General features: G+C 37.6%; 1 protein-coding gene across 17 annotated transcripts in view; it reads left to right on the top strand.

The window, feature by feature from the left end:
- The window catches only part of DLG2 (discs large MAGUK scaffold protein 2), a 2,332,374-nt gene extending 2,312,164 nt beyond the window's left edge, over positions 1-20,210 (top strand). For all 17 annotated transcript variants that reach the window (XM_037840899.1, XM_037840898.1, XM_037840904.1 and 14 more), the window contains 6 exons: positions 349-399; positions 1,306-1,407; positions 3,883-4,055; positions 6,113-6,222; positions 17,520-17,611; positions 19,358-20,210. In XM_037840899.1, the coding sequence (XP_037696827.1) occupies positions 349-399; positions 1,306-1,407; positions 3,883-4,055; positions 6,113-6,222; positions 17,520-17,611; positions 19,358-19,464 (635 nt within the window). In that variant the 3' untranslated portion in view covers positions 19,465-20,210. The remainder of the gene's footprint in view (positions 1-348; positions 400-1,305; positions 1,408-3,882; positions 4,056-6,112; positions 6,223-17,519; positions 17,612-19,357) is intronic.
- Positions 20,211-22,079: the final 1,869 nt, after the last annotated feature.

The raw sequence follows: 22,079 nt of genomic DNA, 5'->3' as shown, positions 1-22,079 counted from the left end.
AACTAAACAGTTTAACTGTAGGTAGTAATGCTTGGAGTAGGGGTCATGTGCTTTCTTTCTCCACGTCAGACAGAAGGCAGTCTCGTAGGTCATTGCCCTGCTGAAGTGCAAGAGCTGGCCAGCAGTTGTCCCTTAGAGCTATGCTACGTGATACGGCTAGAAAGACACCCTGAAATAGTGCTAATGAGTTTTATGAGGATGAAGGGGTTTGGGGAGTGGTTCAAGGAGAGACAGCAAGGCAAGTTTACCCTGAACTGTGTCCATTTCCTGTATTTCAGAACAGGGTTTGTAGTTGTGATATATGACTGGTTGTTAGTACACTGTAATTTTCCTTTCTTCTCTTCTCAGGAGGACAAGAAGACTTCATTCTTTCCTATGAACCTGTCACAAGGCAGGAAAGTAAGTTTCCCGGCATGTTCTAGGTCTTGATTTTCAAGCCCTCACAGGTGACACCATTGAAGGAGGGAATGAATAAAGGACTAACAAAAATAAACCTGCCCTCATACCCCATTGTCCCAAAGCCAGATCCTGCTCTCTCGCTCTCTCTGGTGGTCCTATCGCCGAACAAACAAATTTCCTGCTGAGCATGGGTAGTGACAGCTCCTAGGAGGATAGAGCAGCCCTCCAGATGAGTGGTCCACAATGGGAAGGAGCACATCAGGACCACTATGGCAGCCTGGCTATGTGACTGATGGACAAAAGCTCCTGGGAGAGTGATGTCAACTGATGTTTAGAAGGACTTTCTAGCAGACCTGTCCTAAGATGCCTGCCATCTGTGGGCTGCTCCAGGAGCCTGTGTTCCTTTTCCTTAGAGTCATGTATGCAGACTCAGTTGTACCAAATAAACAATAGAGAGTACTTTTAGCTGAGGAAAAAAAACTATAAAAATATAAGGTGTTGTTACTACTAACAATTACTTTTTAAAGTTATTGTCTAAACAATGGCCAAACAGTTGGTTTGAATTCTTGTTCTCCCACTCAGTTGACTAATTCAGTAGCTGTTTTGACATTTTGTAGGTTTAAGCTAAGAGTAAGCAAAACCCCTCCAAATGCTTCTTTTTGTTAACAGGCACTCCTGTTCTTATCCCTGTTAGCAAATTCCAGAAAGCAGGCACAGCCAGACATACTAAGAGTTAAAAATCAATTCCCCTATGCAGGGTTATATGGATACCTTATGCAAGGAAGTAATGTACTCAGCAATTCTTAGTGTTTGGCAATTTCACCTTAAGAATAACCCTTACCAGATAGTTTTGCAGTCGTTTCCAAATCTTTCTCCTTATCTGGAGCTTCTTTTCCCTCTCTGCAGTAAACTATACCCGGCCAGTTATTATCCTGGGCCCAATGAAGGATCGGATCAATGATGACTTGATATCTGAATTCCCTGACAAATTTGGCTCCTGTGTGCCTCGTGAGTATTATATCTCTTTTTTCTAGAAGAAAAGCTTGGCTCCTTTCTGTGATGATAAAATGTAAATCTGTTCCTCCAGCAGTCTCTCTGGTGATTCAAATGCCATCAGTTACCTAATTAGCTAAAAGCTTTTCAAATTTTCTCTGCCAAACATTTTTTTCATCTATGTTGCCATATATTGTTCTGTTTGGTGAGTATAACGATGTTCTCTCTGAGCTGACTATAATCGCCTAGAGGGCAGAGATGATCCTCTTCCTTTGTAACACCCACAGCATTTGGAATGGCATAGGATTTATGATAGTCATCAGTATGTTTTTATGGATTGATTGAAATGCCACTGAAGCGTCTTCTTCTGTAGAATGGAAGAGATCAGAAACAAAGTCTTATATTAAAACCATCTCAGGATGATTGAGGGTAATGTGTCAATCTCTAAACCAAATAGACCTTCCCTTTGTTTTAATAGTCCCAGGTGTCTGGGAAGAGGAAGACAAGAAGTTTATAAGACTTTGATCTCCCCTCTAGGCCATTAAAGACAATCACCCTCTTGGTGATTGTAGATCATCCACAGGTCTCCTGGTCCCACTAGGTGCATGTTGTAAGGTTCTACCTGCTCTACCTCTGCCAGTGTATTTCTCTCATTCACCTGCCCCCATCTCCATCCCCACTATGTCACAAAGAAATGCATGGAGCCTTCCCCTATGTGTGTAGACAAGCCAGCTAGGAGATTTTAATTTCTTAGATAACTGAGCTCTTAACTTTGATTCTGACAAATATTTCTCACACACGCTACATTTTTTAAGCATTATGCTTTCAAGTGTCTCTCACATTTCAGTACTGCAAATGTCATCTGGAATACTTAATAGCAGTAATTTCATGTGTGCAGTACATGGACAAAAGGAAACTAGGATAATTGCTGTATCTCATGAAACTGTTCTCCCTGAAGGCTCTGGGAAAAGATCCTACCATAGAATATATCTGAGAAGGTCTTCAGAAAGGAACCAGCAAACCAAACCCTGGGTAGTTTGCAGCAACATCCAGTTTGATCCTCCAGTTTTGAGAGCAAATAGACAGTTCTAAGCACCCTTTTCTCTTTCCCTTTGACCTTACACACTCTTCTCTTTCTCTTTTTTAAATTACTGGCACTATTTTATGATAATCAATTCATGGTTTTCATTCAAAAAGTAGAAGATGCTAAAACGAAAGTCAAACAGGAAATTAAAAAACACATAGAATCTCACACACCTACCAAAATATTTTGGTAGCTTTTATATTTAATATTTTGTTAATATTTTGGTAGCTTTCCTTCTACTCTTTCTATGCATGCTTTTTGCTCCATGTGAAGGGGGCATATATTAAATATACACAATTTCTCTTTTTGCTTAACATTATTCAAAACTTTATGTAAATATTTAAAATAATTATTATATCATAATTAGCCATTCCTAATTTATGGACATTTTGTTTTTCTCTGTTTGTCTTTATTATGGATTATAATATACTTGCAATATATTTTATAAATATTGTTATTTTTAGTTTCTAAATTAATATAATGAACATGTTTAAGGATAAAGCTTCATCTTAATTTTTGCTCATTTATTTAAGATAGATTTCTAGAAAAAGAATAACTGAATCAAAGGTTAGGAATACTTTAACATTTTTGTTCAGATTGCTAGATTACTTTCCCCTTCTCTCCTTAAGAAGTTTAAGTAGAATGGTTAAAATGGTGACTTTTAGTTCCAACTTAACTGCAATGATCTCATTTTACATATTTTTAGAACCTTGAATATATTAATAACTAGATGTCTGTTTTTCCTCCTGGTTATATAACAAAGTTCGCTGCTTCTTTGTTTTTCCCATAAATTTTTATTGTGTGCTAGCCATCGTAATGCTATGTTTTTGAGACTCTGGATTTTGTTATCTTCCTTCATAAAATATTGAGGTTGTTTTTCTTGCAGGCAATAATTTACTGACTGATATGCTTATTCCAGTTGCTAGTTGGTTTTTAGACTTTGTTAAGGCAGGTCTAGAGTAGTTCTAAAGTAATCCCATGCCTAAAACATGGCCTGCCTGGAGTCTCAACCAAATGCTCAAATCCGGTGATGAGAACTCCAATGTCTCCCAGCATTGTGTGGCCTCCAGAATCTTCATTTGGAAATGACCTCTAGACAGAGAGATGGGGTGAATATAGGGATCCCTTTATGTGTTTTTGTTCTCTCAAGAATCACAACCCTACATTGCCTGTTGTCTGAGACCTAGAAACAGTTGTCCCATATTTTTTTTTGTCCAATTCTGTAGTTATTTACAGTGGGAGGGGAAGACTGGTACCTGCTGTTATATAATGGCCAGATCAGAGCTCCTCCGTATTACACATCTTTCAATATCTATATTGGGGATGTGTTAGAGAGTAAGAGCAAAGAAAGGGAGAATTTACAAGAATAAATGCATCTTAATTTCATTATTTCTTGTTTTATAAAGATACTACGAGGCCAAAACGTGACTACGAGGTGGATGGCAGAGACTATCACTTTGTCATCTCCAGAGAACAAATGGAGAAAGATATCCAAGAGCACAAGTTTATAGAAGCCGGCCAGTATAATGACAACTTATATGGAACCAGTGTCCAGTCTGTGAGATTTGTAGCAGAAAGGGTATGTTGGCCAATCTTTTTACTCCTCCCTAAAGAAGGTTCCAAGGTAGCAAACTGCAGTTTGGTCAACACTGTTTCCTGATTGCAGTTGTAACTTTTCATTAAATATTTCCTTTTAAGACATCCAAGCAGTGAATCACCTTCAAGCAAGGTCTTTAATCATTGTCCTAAACTCAATAAAGTGTGTTTAGAGGGAGGGGGGAATTGAAAACCGCAGGCAATTAACAGCTTGAAGTTTATGGGGATTCACATTGTCCTTGGTTTGGCTACCTAAGGCTCTAGTAAACAACATTGACTTTATTAAGGAGCTTTGATACTCTTTGTTGTTTAGATCTAGATCCTCAATTTTTTCCATTAGGAGGAGTGACTTTTTACCTCTTCGAAAACTTGAGATCCCCAGGGGAAGGGGGTGATAGATGGGAAGTGTTGCCAGCTTGTTGCTGGCAGAAGTCTCAAATTAGAGAAAGTATAGAAGCTTCAGTTCCCTACCTGCTGATAATCTCAGGGGCATGGCATAGAAGAGAAAGTTCAAGAGAGGATAGGATATGAAGGCTCTTGAGTGTAGCCTTAAGATCTGCCTTTATAGAGGTCCTAATCTCCTGGAAACATAGAAGACCAATTTCAAAGGAGAAAAAACAAGTTAAGAGCCAATTATGTTTGTCATATAATTAATATTTGTTGGGTTGATTTGATTTGAATTGACCCTCCTTTTGATATACTCATAAAACATTTAAACAAGGAATTGTAATGTCTTTCCAAGATTAAGAGTTTTCATCTATTTTCCTCTCTCTAGGCTTAGTTTCCATCACCTATATGGATACTGGTTACAGTCAGAATTTCCTAGATAATTGCATCTACTCTCCTCTTTGAACATGTAGATGCAAACTTTGTTAATTTGAACAGTTCTGGCCAGTGAATAATGACACTGTATTTGGACATTGCTTCACTTCATAGATAGCAAACTTGCAATTTATTACTTAAGTGATCTAGGCGTGAACTATCTTACTGAGTTTCTTATTTAAGAGTTCAAGTATTCATTGGACACTGTTTATTTTCATGTGGACATTGTACATGAGTTTTTATCCCCTATTATTGATTTTGGACTGTTCCTATCTGCACAATATGCTTTTTCTCTTCCTGTGTAAAGGTCTTCTAGCCTCAGGGTAACAAGGCCATTTCTCTTCAGGAGGTAGAATATGATATGGCAAATGTCTCCACTTTTCCAGAAATACTTTACAAAGCAGCTTCTTGCTCTGAGTGAGTGCTCATTGCAGTAGAAGCCAAGTTAAATGAGGTGTGCTATAATGTAATAGAGCTTTGATTTGTTAACGGTCAAGAAGTTTTCATGCTCTGTGCTAGCCTCTCTCTCACCATGTAATATTTAAAGTATCTGAATTCTGCTAGACTGAGCATATTGAGGGCAGGACACGTATAAGCACTCATCAAGTGTTTGTGGAATTTTTCTAAATTCAAGTGATTACCTACTATTCTTCCAAGTTTTACTCTGGGCAGAGTAAGATAATGAGGTCTCTATTCCAACAACTCTGTCAGTACCCAAGACCTGGGTTTGAGTACTCCTAGCACTGAGACTTTGGTGAAATTGGATAATATTTCTAAGCCTTATCTTCTCTTCTATAAAATGGGGTTGATCATACCTACCACAAAGAGTTGAGAATTTCTTCTTGACTATTGTCTTCAGAGGTAGTTTATGGGCCTCATGAGAATGGACTCATTCATATTACATGTGGCCACATGTCTTCTTTGTGCAATGCATCAAGAATTTATTTAAGAGGTTAAAGTTAACTGAAATGAAACGTAAAATACCTAGCACAGTGGGAGACACTTAGAAAGGGTGTAATAGATGTTAGTTATTGCAAGCATTCAGTGATGACTGTATGTATATCAACTTTTATTTATGCTTTGCAATGATTCTTTATGAACCTCTAGAGGTCCAGGATCCTGTACCTTTCCCTAAAACATGTATATCTTATTTTCTCATAGTTGCGTTATGGCCGTTCTTTCTGAATTAGTGCCATCTTTTCGTTTATTTTTTACTAGGGCAAACACTGCATACTTGATGTATCGGGAAATGCTATCAAGCGGTTACAAGTTGCCCAGCTCTATCCCATTGCCATCTTCATAAAGCCCAAGTCTCTGGAACCTCTGATGTAAGTAGAGGGCACTGGGAGGCCTTCATCCAACTCTCATCCCATATTACATAGTAAATCCTTAACAGTTCTTTGTCACAAATGCTTATGAATGGAAAATGCCATTGTTGATCACCAATATTTCTTGATTTTTATTTTTTTATTTATTTTTCCAGGGGTAAATGTTTTGAAATATGCAAGTTTATATACAAGAAAACATTTTAGACTCTTTCCATTGGCATTTTGCCTTGTTCTGTAATCGAATTCTAATATTTCTTAAATTTGCATGTATATAGGTCACTGGTCTTAATAGAGCATTTTATTAGAGGCATAGAAGTAAACATCTATAAGTTAAACCAATAACTCTATACCTGTGCACATTTATGAACAAGGAAAAATGTATGACTTAGGTTTTCTCTTGTTTTTTTTTTATTTTTCAAAGGACTTGTGAAATATCTTCCTTCAAAAATCAGTAAACAAGTTTGGCAGATATTCACAATCTGACATATTTTCTGGGGTGATTCAAGAGAATTGTTAGCATCACTTTATAAGCATCTCCCATACAAAAGTGAGGCTATGTTAACCATAGAGGCAGAAGAGCAAAAAGGCTAAAATCAGTGATACAAAAATCATTCAGGCTAGGTTTGGTTCTTTACTCTGCTACTTCCCAGTTATGTGACCTTGAGCAAGTTGCTTGACCTCTCTAAGGCACAGTTCATCATCTCTAAAGGCACATTAATATATGCACCTCATAGACAGAAAGCAGATTGTTGTTGCCAGAGGTTGAGGAGAGGGGAAAATGAGGAGTCATTGCTTAATGGGTATGAAGTTTCCTTTTGGGGTGATGAAAGTATTTTGGACTAAATAGAGGTGATGGTTGTACAACATTGTGTGTGTACGAAATGCTACTGAATTGCATACTTTTAGAATGCTTAATTTTATGTTATATGAATTTTACTCAACTTTAAAAAAAAGCAACTTGACCCTGCTGGTTACATGGATATATCCACTTTGTGAAAATTCATTGAACTGTACACTTAGGATGGTTGCACTTTTCTGCATGTATATTGTACCTGAATAAAGAGTTTTTTTTTAATTTTAAAAATGATAATACATACTTCATAGAGCTACTGTAAAGGTTAAACAACAAGATCATGAATGTAAAGCTCTTCATACAGTCTCAGCACATAGTAAGGACTTAAGTAGTAGTAGCTATTATAATTATCATCATCATATTATAAAAGACATAAAGTTATTTTATTATAAAAGGTGTGTGGCTACTTCATCATCATAAAACATATAAACAGCATCTTCTACAAGAGAACACAAGAGATAATGCCAACAATGTCTTGTTGTAAGAGCATTGCTCATACGCTGTCTTCACTTCTGGCCTCAAGACCTTAGAAGACTTGACAAGATTCAGAAGTGAACCACCAGGTACTGGAAAACAATGTTTATGGAAAGACCATAGAAAATGAAATTATTTTTCCCAGAGTGAAAGCAGTTACTTGCAGAGGATATTGACTAACCCTTCCCTGTCTCCTCTGAAGACTATGAAGCAAAGGGAACTGCAATAGCTGGAATTGCAGCCTGAGAGAAGTTAAATACAGAGTCTATCTCGGGAAATTGGTATAGATGTATCTTAAAAGCAGAACATACAACATGGATAAGAGTCTCAGAAAAAGGAAAAAATAAAACTAAGAGATCACTGACAGTACTTTTAGCCACATGAATTTAGGTATTAAATTACAGTATGAAGATCTTTGTCCATATTGGGCCACAGAAAAATATGTTGATGATAAAATAATGGTTCCTAATATTATTATCCCAGTAGCATGTAGGATTCTGTGTTAGGTATTATACAAAGTGAATTAAGAACCACAAATTTCATTATGTAAAAGCAATTATAGTTTGTAAGGAGCTACATAAATATTTTTAGTACTGCTAACAAAAAGTAAAAAAAAAATTTTAAATGTAAAAATGCTTCTTACCCCATGGGAATAGTCATCATAAGGGCCTATTTCCAAAATAGAAAAATAAGTTTTCACATCATAAACATGCAGTGAGATGATGGGCTTCCCAGGGATGCAAGTCCTGAGGAAGAAAGAACAGTGGCATGTTAGGTCCAGTGTGACACAGGAGATATTCCCATCTAGTTTTCAGTAGGAAAAGTCTACTTCCTTCGAAGACTATGAGATGCCTTAGGACACTGTCGTAGCCATTTATCACCAAGGAATATTAAATATACCTAAGGCTGGGTTGGACAGATGAAGAATTTGACATTATTTGTCGCAGCCTAATTCACAGGTCTCAATTCAGTAATGGTGACATTCAGACCAATACAATCTCAGCTGGATGTTTACTCTCCAGTGCACTTTTTTCAAGGGCTTTACTTCAGAAGAAAGGCTTGCATGAATTGCCCATTCCCAAGAGAGGAGTGAATGCTAGGTCAGCCAGAACAAAAGCAAGGAGCTGTCACATTTTGTCCCTGATACATCATCATGCACATTATTTTTCAAGTGCATCATCCACATCAAACCACAGAGCTTATTAGCACATGCATGGCTGACTCTTCAGAGAAGCATAAAATCCAAAGTACATATGAAAAAGATGTTGCTCTTTTTATATTGTGCTGCCACAGCTACTTCTGACTTCCCCATAGCATTGAGCCTCCCCAGGCCTCTTAACCCTGCCACTCCCAATCTGCTTTTACCCTCCTGCAACCATGATACCCTGTGTTTATTTCTATCTTCATCCTTTTTATAATTATGTTTATTTGTCTACTTCCCCATTTGTCCATTCACTCATTTATTAATTCAGGCTCCATGCCGCATGCTGATGAACAGCCATGTTGCCTGTCCTCAAAAAAATCACACACTAAGTATGGAGACATGGCATGGTTGTGGTTAAAGAGAAAAAAAAAAAAAACAAAAAACTAAGCCATTGCTACAGAAAGTCCAAAGATAATTCAGAGAAGACAGAAACCATCATGGACTGGGGAAGTCAGAGAAGACCCAGGAGCAACATGATTTCTTGACATCTAGAGCAAAACACCATCTTCCCCTGAAGAGTATCCCTTGGTTTCCTGCACCAAGGAGAATCTTCTGCACCCAGGAGTGACCTTCTTTCAGGTCAAGATGAGTTTATTTCAGTAACAAGAATTCAGGAAAATCCTATTTCTTTATATTGCAATAATCAGCATCATGCCCAGAAGAACCATGTTGATTCTGATATCAGCTTCTTTTTTTTTAAGATAACCTTCTTCTCAAAGATGTCAACTCGGTATAATGGGAAGTCTTTTTTAATAATAAAACTTGGCTTCTAACCCCAGATTCATCCTTTATTAAATGCACAACATTAGGCAAGTCCCTTCAGTGTTTCAGGCCTCATTTACTTGTTCCGAAACAAAAGAATTGGCTAAAGATTAGGAATTCCAGACCCATATATTTGGCTTCCTTTGCAGCATGCAAAAGTAGTAATGTTTTGAGATGCTACATGCTCCTGTGATGCATCACAATGGACCAACAAAATGTCTTTGCCCTTGGCTGGGCATTTATCAGCTTTGTGCTGTCACATTAGTATTCCTATGATGCTCAGAGGCTCTGATTGTCAATCTTTGATTAATTAAATGTTTCTGGTTAGAAAAAAATGGGAAATATAATTTTTCATTAATAAGTACAATTTAGTAAAGCAGAAATTTTTAACACATGGAGGACATGGGCAGATAAAGCTGCCAAGATTAACAATCAGTAGATTAGGTTATTTTCAATTTCCTTCCACTTTGATTTATCCTTGAGAATAGTTTGGGCTTAAATAATCTTGTTAGGTCACAAAACAAGTAACAGTAAATTTAAATATTGAAATTGTACAATATCTCTTATCCAACCACTGTGAGATGAAGTTAGAAATCAATAACTAAGGGAGAACTGGAAAATTCACAAATGTGTGGAAATCAAACAACATAATTTCAGACAACCAAAGGATCAAATCAGGAATCACAAGGGAAATTAGAAAATATCTTGAGGCAAATTAAAATGAAAACACAACATACCAAAACTTAGGGTATGCACCTCAGGCAGAGCTGAGAGGGAATTTTATAGTTCTAAATGTTTACATTAAAAAGGAAGAAAGATTACAAATCAGAGACCTAATCTCACACCTGGAGAAACTAGAAAAATAAAATTAAACCCAAAGCAAGCAGAAGAAGGGAAATAACTAAGATTAGGTGAAAATAAATGAAATCAAGAATAGAAAACAATAGACTCAATGAAACCAAAACCTGGTTCTTTGAAAAGGTCAATAAAATCAATAAACCTTTAGCTAGACTGACAAAGAAAAAAAAAAGAACAAAAATAAAATCAGAAATGACAGGGGTACATTACTACTGACCCCACAGAAATAAACAGGCTATTGTGAATAATTGTAAGCCAACCAATTAGATAATCTAAATGAAATGGTCAAATTCCTAGAAACACACAACTGTCTATACTGACTTTAAAAGAAATAGAGGATCTCAAAAGATCAATTACAAGTAAAGAGATTGAATCAGTGATCAAAACTTCCAACAAAGTAAAGCCAAAAACCAGATAGCATCACTGTTGAATTTTAGCAAACATTCCAAGAATTGACACCAATCCTTCTCTAATCCATCCAAGAAATGGAATAGAAAGGAATACTTCCTAACTCATTCTAGGAATCCAACATCACCCTAATACCAAACACAGATAAAGATACCACAAGAGAATAAAATTACAGACCCAACATCCCTTCTGAACATAGAACTAAAAATCCTAAACAAAATACTAGCAAACCCAATCCATCGTTATCATCATGATCAAGAGGAATTTATCCCAGGTAAGCAAGGGCAGTTCAACATAAGAAAACCCATTAATGTCATATAGCACATTAATAAAATGAAGGGAAGAGAAACTAAGATGGCAGCTAGGTGAGACAGGGCGAAAAAACACCTCCGTGAAAAACACTAGATAAAAACCAGAAAGTGACCCAGAATGCCGGTTACAGCGATGCGCCAGCTGAACGATCTCTGCTAGTATCACAGGGGCCGTATACTTGGTGAAACTGGGAGTCTGCATTCTGAAACAAGCGAGTAAGCTGGCTGGAAGACCCACAGCCACGCGACAGTGAGGGAAAGCCAGGGCTTGGCGTTTGGAGACTGACTGGCTCTTTTAAAAAAAAAAAAAAAAAAAGAGGAAAACCCAGGAGCAGCTGCAGTTGCGGGAGTGGGAACCACACAGTAAAACACAGCAAGAGGGGGTTGGGCCAGCCTCTCGGTGTCTGGCCTGGAGGATAGTCCACTGCAGAAATCCTCGGGGCTGGGGGAATGGAGGGGAGAGCCAGAAGCTGAAAGAAACCCCATGGCTCGCAGCTGGCTCCCCGGAGGGCTGGATAAACTCCTGCCCGGGGCTGTGCCCACAGCCCTGAGCCCCGCCAGTTGTCCTGGAGCTGGGAAGGAGGAACTGTGTGAGGAGGGCGGGTTGAGATGCCCCATTCAGCCATCTTTGCATCAGGCAGAGAGCGCCGCTGCACGGCCCAGCGGCCCAGGGCTTCCCTTGAGGGACAGCATGCACTTGTGACGTAGCACAGCATTCCCTTGGCAGAGCTCCTGGAGGATCACGGCTGGGAGGGGGGACCCGCTCGGAGAACCCAGGGACACTACACCAAGTCCGGTGGTTTGTGGGACAGTGAGAGAGAGGGTCTGGGGCTGAAATGAAATGAAGGCTTAGACTCTTGTGGAAGCCTTGAATCTCCGGGAACCTGGGGGATTTGAATATTAAAGCTGCCCTTCCTCCCTGGCCACCCGGACACACATCCCACAATCAGGGCAGACGGCTCCAGCAACACACCCAGTCTGAGTTCTCCAACTGAACCCCACAAGAATCATTTCCCCACACACTGTGAGAACAAGGTTGAGAACTGACTTGAGGGGTATAGGTGACTCGCAGCGCCATCTGCTGGTTAGTTAGAGAAAGTGTACGTCACCAAACTGTTGTTTCTGAAAAATTAGATTGGTATCTTCTTTTTTTACAATTTAAAAGAACCCTATCAAGCAAAGCAAATGCCAAGAGGCCAAAAATAACAGAAAATCTTAATGCATATGATAAAACCAGACGATATGGAGAATCCAATTCCAAACACACAAATCAAGATATCAGAAGAGACTCAGTACTTGGCAAAATTAATCAAAGAACTACAATCAAGGAATGAAAACATGGCAAAGGATTTAAAGGACATCAAGAAGACCATGGCCCAGGATATAAGCAACATAAAGAAGACCCTAGAAGAGCATAAAGAAGACATTGCAAGAGTAAATAAAAAAATAGAAGATCTTATGGAAATAAAAGAAACCGTTGGCCAAATTAAAAAGACTCTGGATATTCACAATACAAGATTAGAGGAAGTTGAACAACGTCTCAGTGTCCTAGAAGTCCACAGAACAGAAAATGAAAGAACAAAAGAAAGAATGGAGAAAAAAAATGAAAAAATTGAAATGGATCTCAGGGATACAACAGATAAAATAAAACGTCCAAACTTAAGACTCATTGGTGTCCCAGAAGGGGAAGAGAAGGGTAAAGGTCTAGAAAGAGTATTCAAAGAAATTGTTGGGGAAAACTTCCCCAACCTTCTACACAATAAAATGAAGGGAAAAAGATACGTGATCATCTTAATTGAGCAGAAAAGGCAATTGACAAATCTTAACACCCTATCTTGATAAAAACACTCAGAAGACTGGGACTAGAATGAAACTTCCTCAACGTGATAAAATGCATATATGAAAATCCCACAGCTAGCATCATACTCAATGGTAAGAAAATTGAAAGCTTTCCCTCTAAGATCAGGACTAAGACAAGGATGTCCACTGTCACTACTTTATTCAGCATTTTACTGGAAGTTCTAGCCAAAGTTTAGAAAAATTAATAAAAGACATTCAAATTGGAAAGGAAAAAGTAAAAATTTCCCTATTTGCAGATGACATGATCCTATATAAAGAAAATCCTGAAAAATCCACAAAAAAAGCTAATAATAAACAAATTCAAAAGAGTGATGGGGTGCAAGATCAAAACACAAAAATCAGTAATATTTCTACTGATGGGAGTTTCTGTAAACTAGTAATTAACAATCTGAAGGAGAAATGAGGAAAAAATTCCATTTACAATACCAACTAAAAGAATCAACTATCTAGGAATGAATTTAACCAAGAATGTTAACAACTTTTACACAGAAAAGTACAAAAGATTACCGAAAGAAATTGAAGAAGACCTAAATTAAATGAAAGGACACTCAGTTTTTATGGATTGGAAGACTAAATATTGTTGAGATGTCAATTCTACCCAAAACAATATATAAATTTAACACAATCCCAATCAAAATTCCAACAGCCGTCTTTGTAGAAATGGAAAAGCCAGTCATCAAATTTATTTGGAAAGGTAAGAAGCTCAATAGATAAAAACCTCTTGGAAAGAACACTTCTCAGATTTAAAATGGCTGCAGTAATCAAAACAGTATGGTACTAGAACAAGGAGAGAAATATAAGTCAATGGAATAAAATTGAGAGTTCAGAAGTAAACCCTCACATCTATGGCCAATTGATTTTTGACAAAGGTGCCAAGTCTACTCAGTGGATAAAAAATAGTGTCATCAGCCAGTGAGTCTGAGATAACTGGATCTCCATGTGCAAAAGAATGAAGGTAGACCCTTACCTCATGACATATTCAAAAATTAACCCAAAATGGGTCAAAGACCATAATATAGGGACCAAAGCTGAAAAAGTCCTAGAAGAAAATGTAGGGAAGCACCTTCAGGACCTTGTGTTAGGCAGTGGTTTCTTAGACTTTATACCAAAAGCATGAGCAACAAAAGAAAAAATATATCAATGGACTTCTTCAAAATTAAAAACTTTTTTACATCAAAGGACATCATCAAAAATGTAAAAAGACAACCTACAGAATGGGAGAAAATGTTTGGAAACCAGGTATCTGATAAGAGTTTAATAGCCATAATATATAAAGAAATCCTACAAGTCAACAACAAAAAGACAAACAACCCAATTTTAAAAAGGGCAAAAGACTTGAATAGACATTTCTTTGGAGAAGATACACAAATGACCAGTAAGCACATGAAAAGATGTTCAAAATAGTTAGCCATTACGGAAATGCAAATCAAAACCAGAACAAGATACCATTTCACACACATTGAAATGGCTACAATTTAAAAAATAAAAAATTGCAAGTATTGGAGAGGAGATAGAGAAATAGGAATACTTGTTCATTGTCAGTGGGAATGTAAAATGGTGCAGCCACTGTGGAAAATTTTGGCAATTCCTCAGAAAGTATAAGTAAAGAATTACCATATAACCTGGCAATTCTACTTCTAGGTATATACCCCAAAGAATTGAAAGCAGGAGCTCAATCATATATTTACACACCAATGTTCATAATTGCATTAGTCACAATTGCCAGAAGATGCAAGCAACCCAAGTGTCCATCAGCTGATGAATGGGTAAACAAAATGTGGCATATACATCCAGGGGAATATTATTCAGCCACAAAAAGGAATGATGTTCTGATTCATTTGACAACATGGATGAACCTTGAAGACATCATGTTGAATGAAATAAGCCAGAGCCAAAAGGACAAATATTGTAGGATCTCACCGATGTAAAATAATTAGAATAAGTAAATTCATAGAATGAGAAACTAGAATTCAGGTTACCAGGGGCCAGGGTACAGGTGGAGTATTGGGGAGCTAATGCTTAATTGGTACAGAGTTTCTGTTTAGGGTGATAGAAAAGTTTTGGTAATGGATAATGATGATAGTAGCATAACAATGTGAATGTAATTAACACCACTGAATTGTGTATTTAAATGTGATTAAAAGGGGGAAATTTAATTTGTATATATGTTACTAGAATAAAAATTTTTAAAAATCATAGAACTATACAGTACATTGAATACTAATGTAAACTATGGACTATATAATTAATAGTATAGTTATAATAACATTGTTTCATCAATTGTGACAAAGGTACCACACGAATGCAAAGTGCTAATAAAAGTGAAACTGGGGGAGTGGGGGATGGACGATATATGGGAACTCTTTACTTTCTGCATGATTTTTCTATAAACCTACAGCTTCTCTAATAAAAGAAAATTCTCAAAAAAAAATTTTAACACATGGAGAACATGGGAGGATAAATCTCCCAAGGTTAGGAATCAAAAGATTAGGTTATTTTCAATTTTCTTCCCACCATGATTTGTCCTTGAGAATAGGTTAGGTTTAAATGATTTTATGATGCTTTGATAAGCACACGAGGAACGTGACCACTTTGTGTTCTTCCCAAACATATACCAACTGTAACACAAATGAAATCATGTGTACTTCAGAGGCAGATACACGTAAATATAAATCCACACTCTGTCACTTCCCAGCCACAGAAATACATGTATTAACCCACATGAGCCTCAGGTGTTTCATCTATAAGATGTAAAAGATTTCACTTTTTTGTAGAGTTGTAGTAAGGCTTAAATGAATTCACGTATTCAAGTACATCACCCCATGCCTGACTCAGAGTAAGTGCTCAGTGTATTTTGGTTGCTTTCTAATGACGTGAATTCATATGAGTTGGTAAGCAACACTTGTATAAAGTTTTATGATATGCCAATGATTGACAGACTGACAGAAAGAAAGGGAGAGAGAGTCCCAGGCATTATTTATTCACAGCCCCTTCTCCTATCAGAACAAAAATAAACAAAGCAAGCATCAAATACTCTCTTACTGAGCTCCTCTATCCTGGCTCACTATTTGACTAAATTATTTGCTTACAGTCTATTTGAAAATATTTTGGCTCCAGTGCATTTGATTGTTGCATTTACTCTGTATCCATTTATATTCAAGCCTCCTTCAGCAGATCCTTGAGATGTCATTTGATTATAAAAACAGAAGTAGTTCAGGGCTCTTGTTCCTATAGACATGCCTTACCATTTTGTTCTGGTTTGCCAATGCTGCCATTATGCAAAACACCAGAAATGGATTGGCTTTTATAAAGGAAGTTTATTTGGTTACAATGTTACAGTCTTAAGGCCATAAAGTGTCCAAGGTAAGGCATTAGCAGTAGGATACCTTCACTGAAAGATGGCCAAAGGCATCCAGAAAACCTGTTAGCTGGGAAGGCATGTGTCTGGCATCTGCTTGCTCCCAGGTTGTGTTTCAAAATGGCATTCTCCAAAACGTCAGTGTCAGCTTTCAACAGCCATCTTCAAAATGTTTCTCTAAGCTGCAGCAGTGAGCTCCTTCTGTCTGAGCTCTTATATAGAACTCCAATGATTAAATCAAGACCCACACTGAATGGACATGGAAATAATCTAATCAAAGGTATTGCCCACAGTTGGGTGTGTCACATCTCCATGAGAACAACCTAATCCAAAGATTCCAACCTAATCAACACTAATACATCTGCCCCTACAAGATTGCATTAAATAACATGGCGTTTTGGGGGACATAATACATCCAAACCAGCACACATTTGTAGAAATTGAGTACCAAGAGCTGCAGGATGCCTTATCAGCCTGGGCCTAAGGGCCTGTCCCATATGCTGTAATTCTTTGGAAGACTTCCTGTGTTTCTCCAGTCCCCATGTTTCCTGCTACACATTAAAGATGACTGAAAACCCTATAGGAAGGAGAGTTATGTTGAGAAATCAAAGTTTTTTTCAATGGCAGGAACTGAGACCAGTCAGGTCTAGTTATTTCACATGTAAACTGGTGTGCACTTTCCCTTCTTTCCATCTCTTCTCCCCCTCTGAACACCTCTGGAAGATTTCAAGGTTTCATTCAATTCAGGTGCCTCATTTAAGAGAGGTCAAGTAGACTAGCACAATGCCGAAGGAAGGGTTGCCAGGAAGGTTTGAATTTGGAAATTACATGCAAGGAGGGAACAGGTAAAGGAAGTGAGACAGTTTATTCTGAAGAAGTGTATACCTCAAAGGATGCATGAGCAGTTTATTAAATATCCTAAGGCATGTCTGGAAGAAGGAGGTTTAGCCCTACTCTGTGTTACTGCAGGGGACAGAACAGGAACAAGTGACTAGAAATCTTAAAGAGACAGATTCTGCTTTAATCCAGAATGGAAACAAGAGACTGCCCTCCGAGGGAGGGCAGCAAAGAAGGGTCCTGAATGAAGACTAGGATTACACTCAGATTACACTGCTTCCTGCAGGATACACTTTTGCTGTACATTTTCATTTTTCAGGATTTGGATATTCCATCTGTGTCCTAACTAATACCAAACCTAAATTTTTCCAGGGAGATGAATAAGCGTCTAACAGAGGAACAAGCCAAGAAAACCTATGATCGAGCAATTAAATTAGAACAAGAATTTGGAGAATATTTTACAGGTAAGTCAACTTACCCTGTTATTGTGAGAAGGGAGATGAATTGTCTGATGTTTGGCATGGAGAAGGTCCTGGACCCTAAAATCTCCCTATTGAGAATCCCTAATATCTATTTCTTGGTGGTCTCCCTCTGCTTCGCCCATTTGATTCAGAACTCTGGGTTTGCTCTTCTTCATGTTCAGCTGCAGCAACTTTTCAGATTTCCTAGTGGCCTTATCCACAACCAGAAGCAGCAGGTGACACTGAACTCTCTCCTGCTATTAAGGGAGAGTTTTAGACATTGATATCTAATTAAACTATTTCCCCATTATCATCAGAAAACTTGAAAAAGAAAACTTTGGGGGTCAAAAGTAGGCAGTGTCCAAAACAGCTACTCTTGAGAAGCATTCTTGAGACCTACATTCTCTGCTTCAACAACCAGTGGGTTTCTTCCCCCATCAGTGACACTTGAATAAGATGCTTGAAATACATCCTGTGTTTCAGTTCCATGTCAAGTCCCAATGCAAAGTTTTCCTTTTTTAATATCTTCTTGGAAACATAAATTTTGGGGAAAGAGGAAGATTTTCTTTTCCTGATATCCTGGGTTCTCTACTCTTACATACTTTTACAGGACACTGATTAAATCCAGAAAGTAATCAAACTTTGTAGAACTTGCCTTACAACTGATTCTCAATGGTTTAAAAACAAGAACTTTCCTCCTGAATTACCTCTATGTGAAATTAGATGTTTTATCTTATTCGGAATGTGGAAAGGGCCAATCAGTGGCTTGGCAGTTTGTAAACATGTAGAATCAGATAATGTTAAGTAAACTCTCTGTGAATGACAAAGATACGAATTATATTTCACCCTAAAAGAACATCCATTAGGAAAATTAAATCAAAGCAATGTATATTTTGACCAGTGACTTAAATTCAGGAATAAAATACAATAATCAATCTAGTCTGAAGCTTGTTTTTGAAGATCTAAACCAGGTATCAGTAGCAATGCATTTGTAAGTCCTAATGTCATATGCATGTATCAACCTATTTTGGAGATCTATCTACAAGGTGACGTTTATTAAAATGAGATAATAAAATGTACTTAAATCCACTTTGAGTGACTTGGTGTTTTAGGTAACACACAATTTGGCCAGTTTGTTTATTTTTCTATTTGTGTTTCTTATAAATAATGACCATCAAGTATTCTCAACTTGAGTAGTCCTGTATGGTAAAATCTCAATTTGCCAGATTACTTCAAGAATGAATAGGATTATCTCTTAAAGGTTTAGAAATTGAAAGGGTTAGCTAAAGTTTATTCTAAAACCCTTATTATCTAAAATATCTGAATTTCTGCCCCTTATAAAGTAAGTACAGTATAGAGAATAGGCCAGCTTTCCATGATAGATAAGCAGTTCTCAGTCTGAAAATTGATCAGTGCCTAGTTCAGTACCTGGATCAGAGAAGGCACCCATGACATATTTATTAAATAAATGAATGACTCATGGTCCAGAACTATAGACAGACAAGGTAGAAAGTGGAAAAACTGGGATGCATTGATTGCTAATCTAGAGCATACATTGAAAGCCTTTTTTAAATTTATTTGTTATTGATATGACCTTGCTTGTGTGAATCTTCTGCTTTTTATTACAAATGAAAAGGGATATTAAGCTTCCTGTTTAGTTGCTTGCCAGTGATTTGAGTTTCTGCTGTGTGAGTTGTTCTTTACCCAAGGAATGATGCCTAACTCTGGGTGTGTTTGCATTTGTTATAGCTATTGTGCAAGGAGACACCTTAGAAGATATATATAACCAGTGCAAGCTTGTTATTGAAGAGCAATCTGGGCCTTTCATCTGGATTCCCTCAAAGGAAAAGTTATAAATTAGCTACTGCACCTCTGACAATGACAGAAGAGCATTTAGAAGAACAAAATATATATAATATACTACTTGGAGGCTTTTATGTTTTTGTTGCATTTATGTTTTTGCAGTCAATGTGAATTCTTATGAATGTACAACACAAATTGTGTGAAGCCATGAAGGAAACGGAGGGGCCAAAGGGTGGGACAGAAAAGACATTGCAGTATGCTGGAAGGCTTTGGTTTGCTCAAAGTGCCAGGTATAGGGATGAACCTCTGATAGGCTTTCTACCCAGGAGATGGGCAGCCTCCTCACCCCAGCAGATGTCCAGAGCTGAATTAGCTGCTGAGCTCTCTGTTTTTTTTGTTTTTTTTTTTTGCATTAAAGAAAAGTTGCCAGCACTCGAACCTCACCAACCTTCCCATTACCCACATCTGTAATTGGTACACTTCGAATTTTATAACTATGCACATCCTTTGATTTCTTAACAAGCAAAAGAAAGAAAGAAGGAAAAAGGAAAAGAGTTCTTTGGAGATGGCATAATACCAGGGAAGAAAACGTGTGTAGTTTCTTTGGCATTTGCAAAGACAAGCATTTCATAAAATTCGCAAGTGTATGGAGGACTGACCTCACTGAGAGGAGGGGGATTCCACTTGGGATTAGCTTTATGATTGTTGATTGTCTATTTTGCCATTTATAAACTGAAAGAAGGCACTAAAGATGAGAATAATTTATACAATAAAAATATATTAAATGTATAGAAATGAATTTCTATAGGTTAAAAAGTTTTGTGAAATATTTTTTAAAGACTAATTAATTGAAAAACTAAATGTTTGCACTCTCAGCAGATGATCAAATTCAAGAACTGAAAATTGCATTCTCCCTTTTGTTGCCAATGATCCATTAAGAGCATCTGACTTCCTTCCAGAGCCTGACAAGGACTTCCCCCTCACTTGTGTCCCATGATCTCCCTTCCACACTAGTGATACACTCCCATGGAGCACATTCCTTAATGAGTTACCCTCATGGATGTTTTTGGAAGACATTTCGTGAATGCATTTTTAAGCTGATGGCTTTTCAGAGACAAACTCATGCAAATGATCTAAAGAGAAGTTTTTTACTTTTCTCTTGTTAAGTAACCTGGGCCTGCAGTATAAAGAGTGGAATAACTTTGTTCCTAGTTACTTGAGTACAATTCATAAAGGATCATTTAGTATTTGGGGCCAACCATGAGTAATTAGAATTTTTTTTTCTCTCACGGGGTAACTAATAGTTTTATAACAGCCAGAGATGGTATACAAGCCATGGGGTAATCTGTCCCAAAATGCACTATTTCTTTGAGGAAGAGAGAGAAGAGAAGTATCTAGTTGAGGGGTGAGGGGTGCAGACTTTTGTTTCTGTGTTCAGAGCAAAGAGATCAAACCACAAGGAAAAACAAAGACTTTGAGCTCAACTAATTGAACTGCCTTTCTTGGCATTGCACCTGGACCCAGTTTATTTTTTAATAATTATAATAATGATGACTAGAAAACGAAACCTCCCAGAGCCTATAAACTGAACCAGAAGAATTAGTTTTACACTTTAGAGCCGATGGTGACATCAGCATTGCTTTTGCCCAGGTATTTGGAGAGAGACGTTTCAGTGATTTCAATAACCACTCAACTCTGGGTTCTGTGCATGCCCAGACTAAGCCCCATCGCCTTATTTCTGGGGTACATCCAGACCTGGCAGGGATCCTGCCACACTGTGCAGCAAACCAGCATGTAAGCTGGGGTGGGAGAACAAGAGCTAGAGCCATCAGCAGTGATGGGGCTTCTTCGCAGTGAGAACATCAGAGCTCAGAATGAGGGTCTCTTTCCAAAAACAAGGTTTGTTCATCTTATACTAAATACTATTGTCTGCCTGGCAGACACCAAAACAAATGCAAAAATGCACATGTATGCATCTACCTATAGTTGAGGCTGCCTTTGCCAATGGAAGGGCTAGCAATGCATTTTCCCGCTGATGAAAGATGTTTCTGGAAACTTCCTTAGCGTGCTCAAAATGTTAAAGATGTTTCCATGTCTGCAGTTCACCAGTTTTAGGTCAAGGCCTACTTTCATCAAAATTGCTCCCAGGAGTTTTCTGCCACCAGAATGCCATTCCTGATTCCAACTCTATTTTTAGGTCACCATGATAACTTCTTTGGTTTCTCAACTGAGCATGCAACCATTTATTTAAAGGACTATCATTAATGAGTAGATGTTTTCGCGGGTCGTGTGATGTGCTTTCCATTTAATAGTATTGCTGTGGCTGAGTACAATCAAATTGAAACACCAACCCTTGGTTTTGTAGTAATATAATTATTTATTTTCCTAGTGTAGATGCTTCCAGATTAGAATTGGCATTTGCACTGATTTTTTTATGTAGATTTATATATATATATATATATACACACACACACACACACATATATATTTGCTTGAAGAATCACCAAGCAAATTGGTGAGAGGGTCTTTTCCTATAGAATTTACACCTCCATTTGTTGTGTTGTCTTGCGCTTCCCAATGTTGAGGTCTCTATGGCTCCAATGAATTGGTGTATTTTGCAGCAAATCCAACAACTTGTGTGGACACGGCATGAAAGCTACCCAGATTA

The sequence above is a fragment of the Choloepus didactylus genome, chromosome 6 (assembly GCF_015220235.1).
Source record: "Choloepus didactylus isolate mChoDid1 chromosome 6, mChoDid1.pri, whole genome shotgun sequence".
NCBI classification, from domain to species: domain Eukaryota; kingdom Metazoa; phylum Chordata; class Mammalia; order Pilosa; family Megalonychidae; genus Choloepus; species Choloepus didactylus.
Note: the sequence above shows the minus strand (reverse complement) of the source record. Positions and strands in the feature narration are given on the sequence as shown.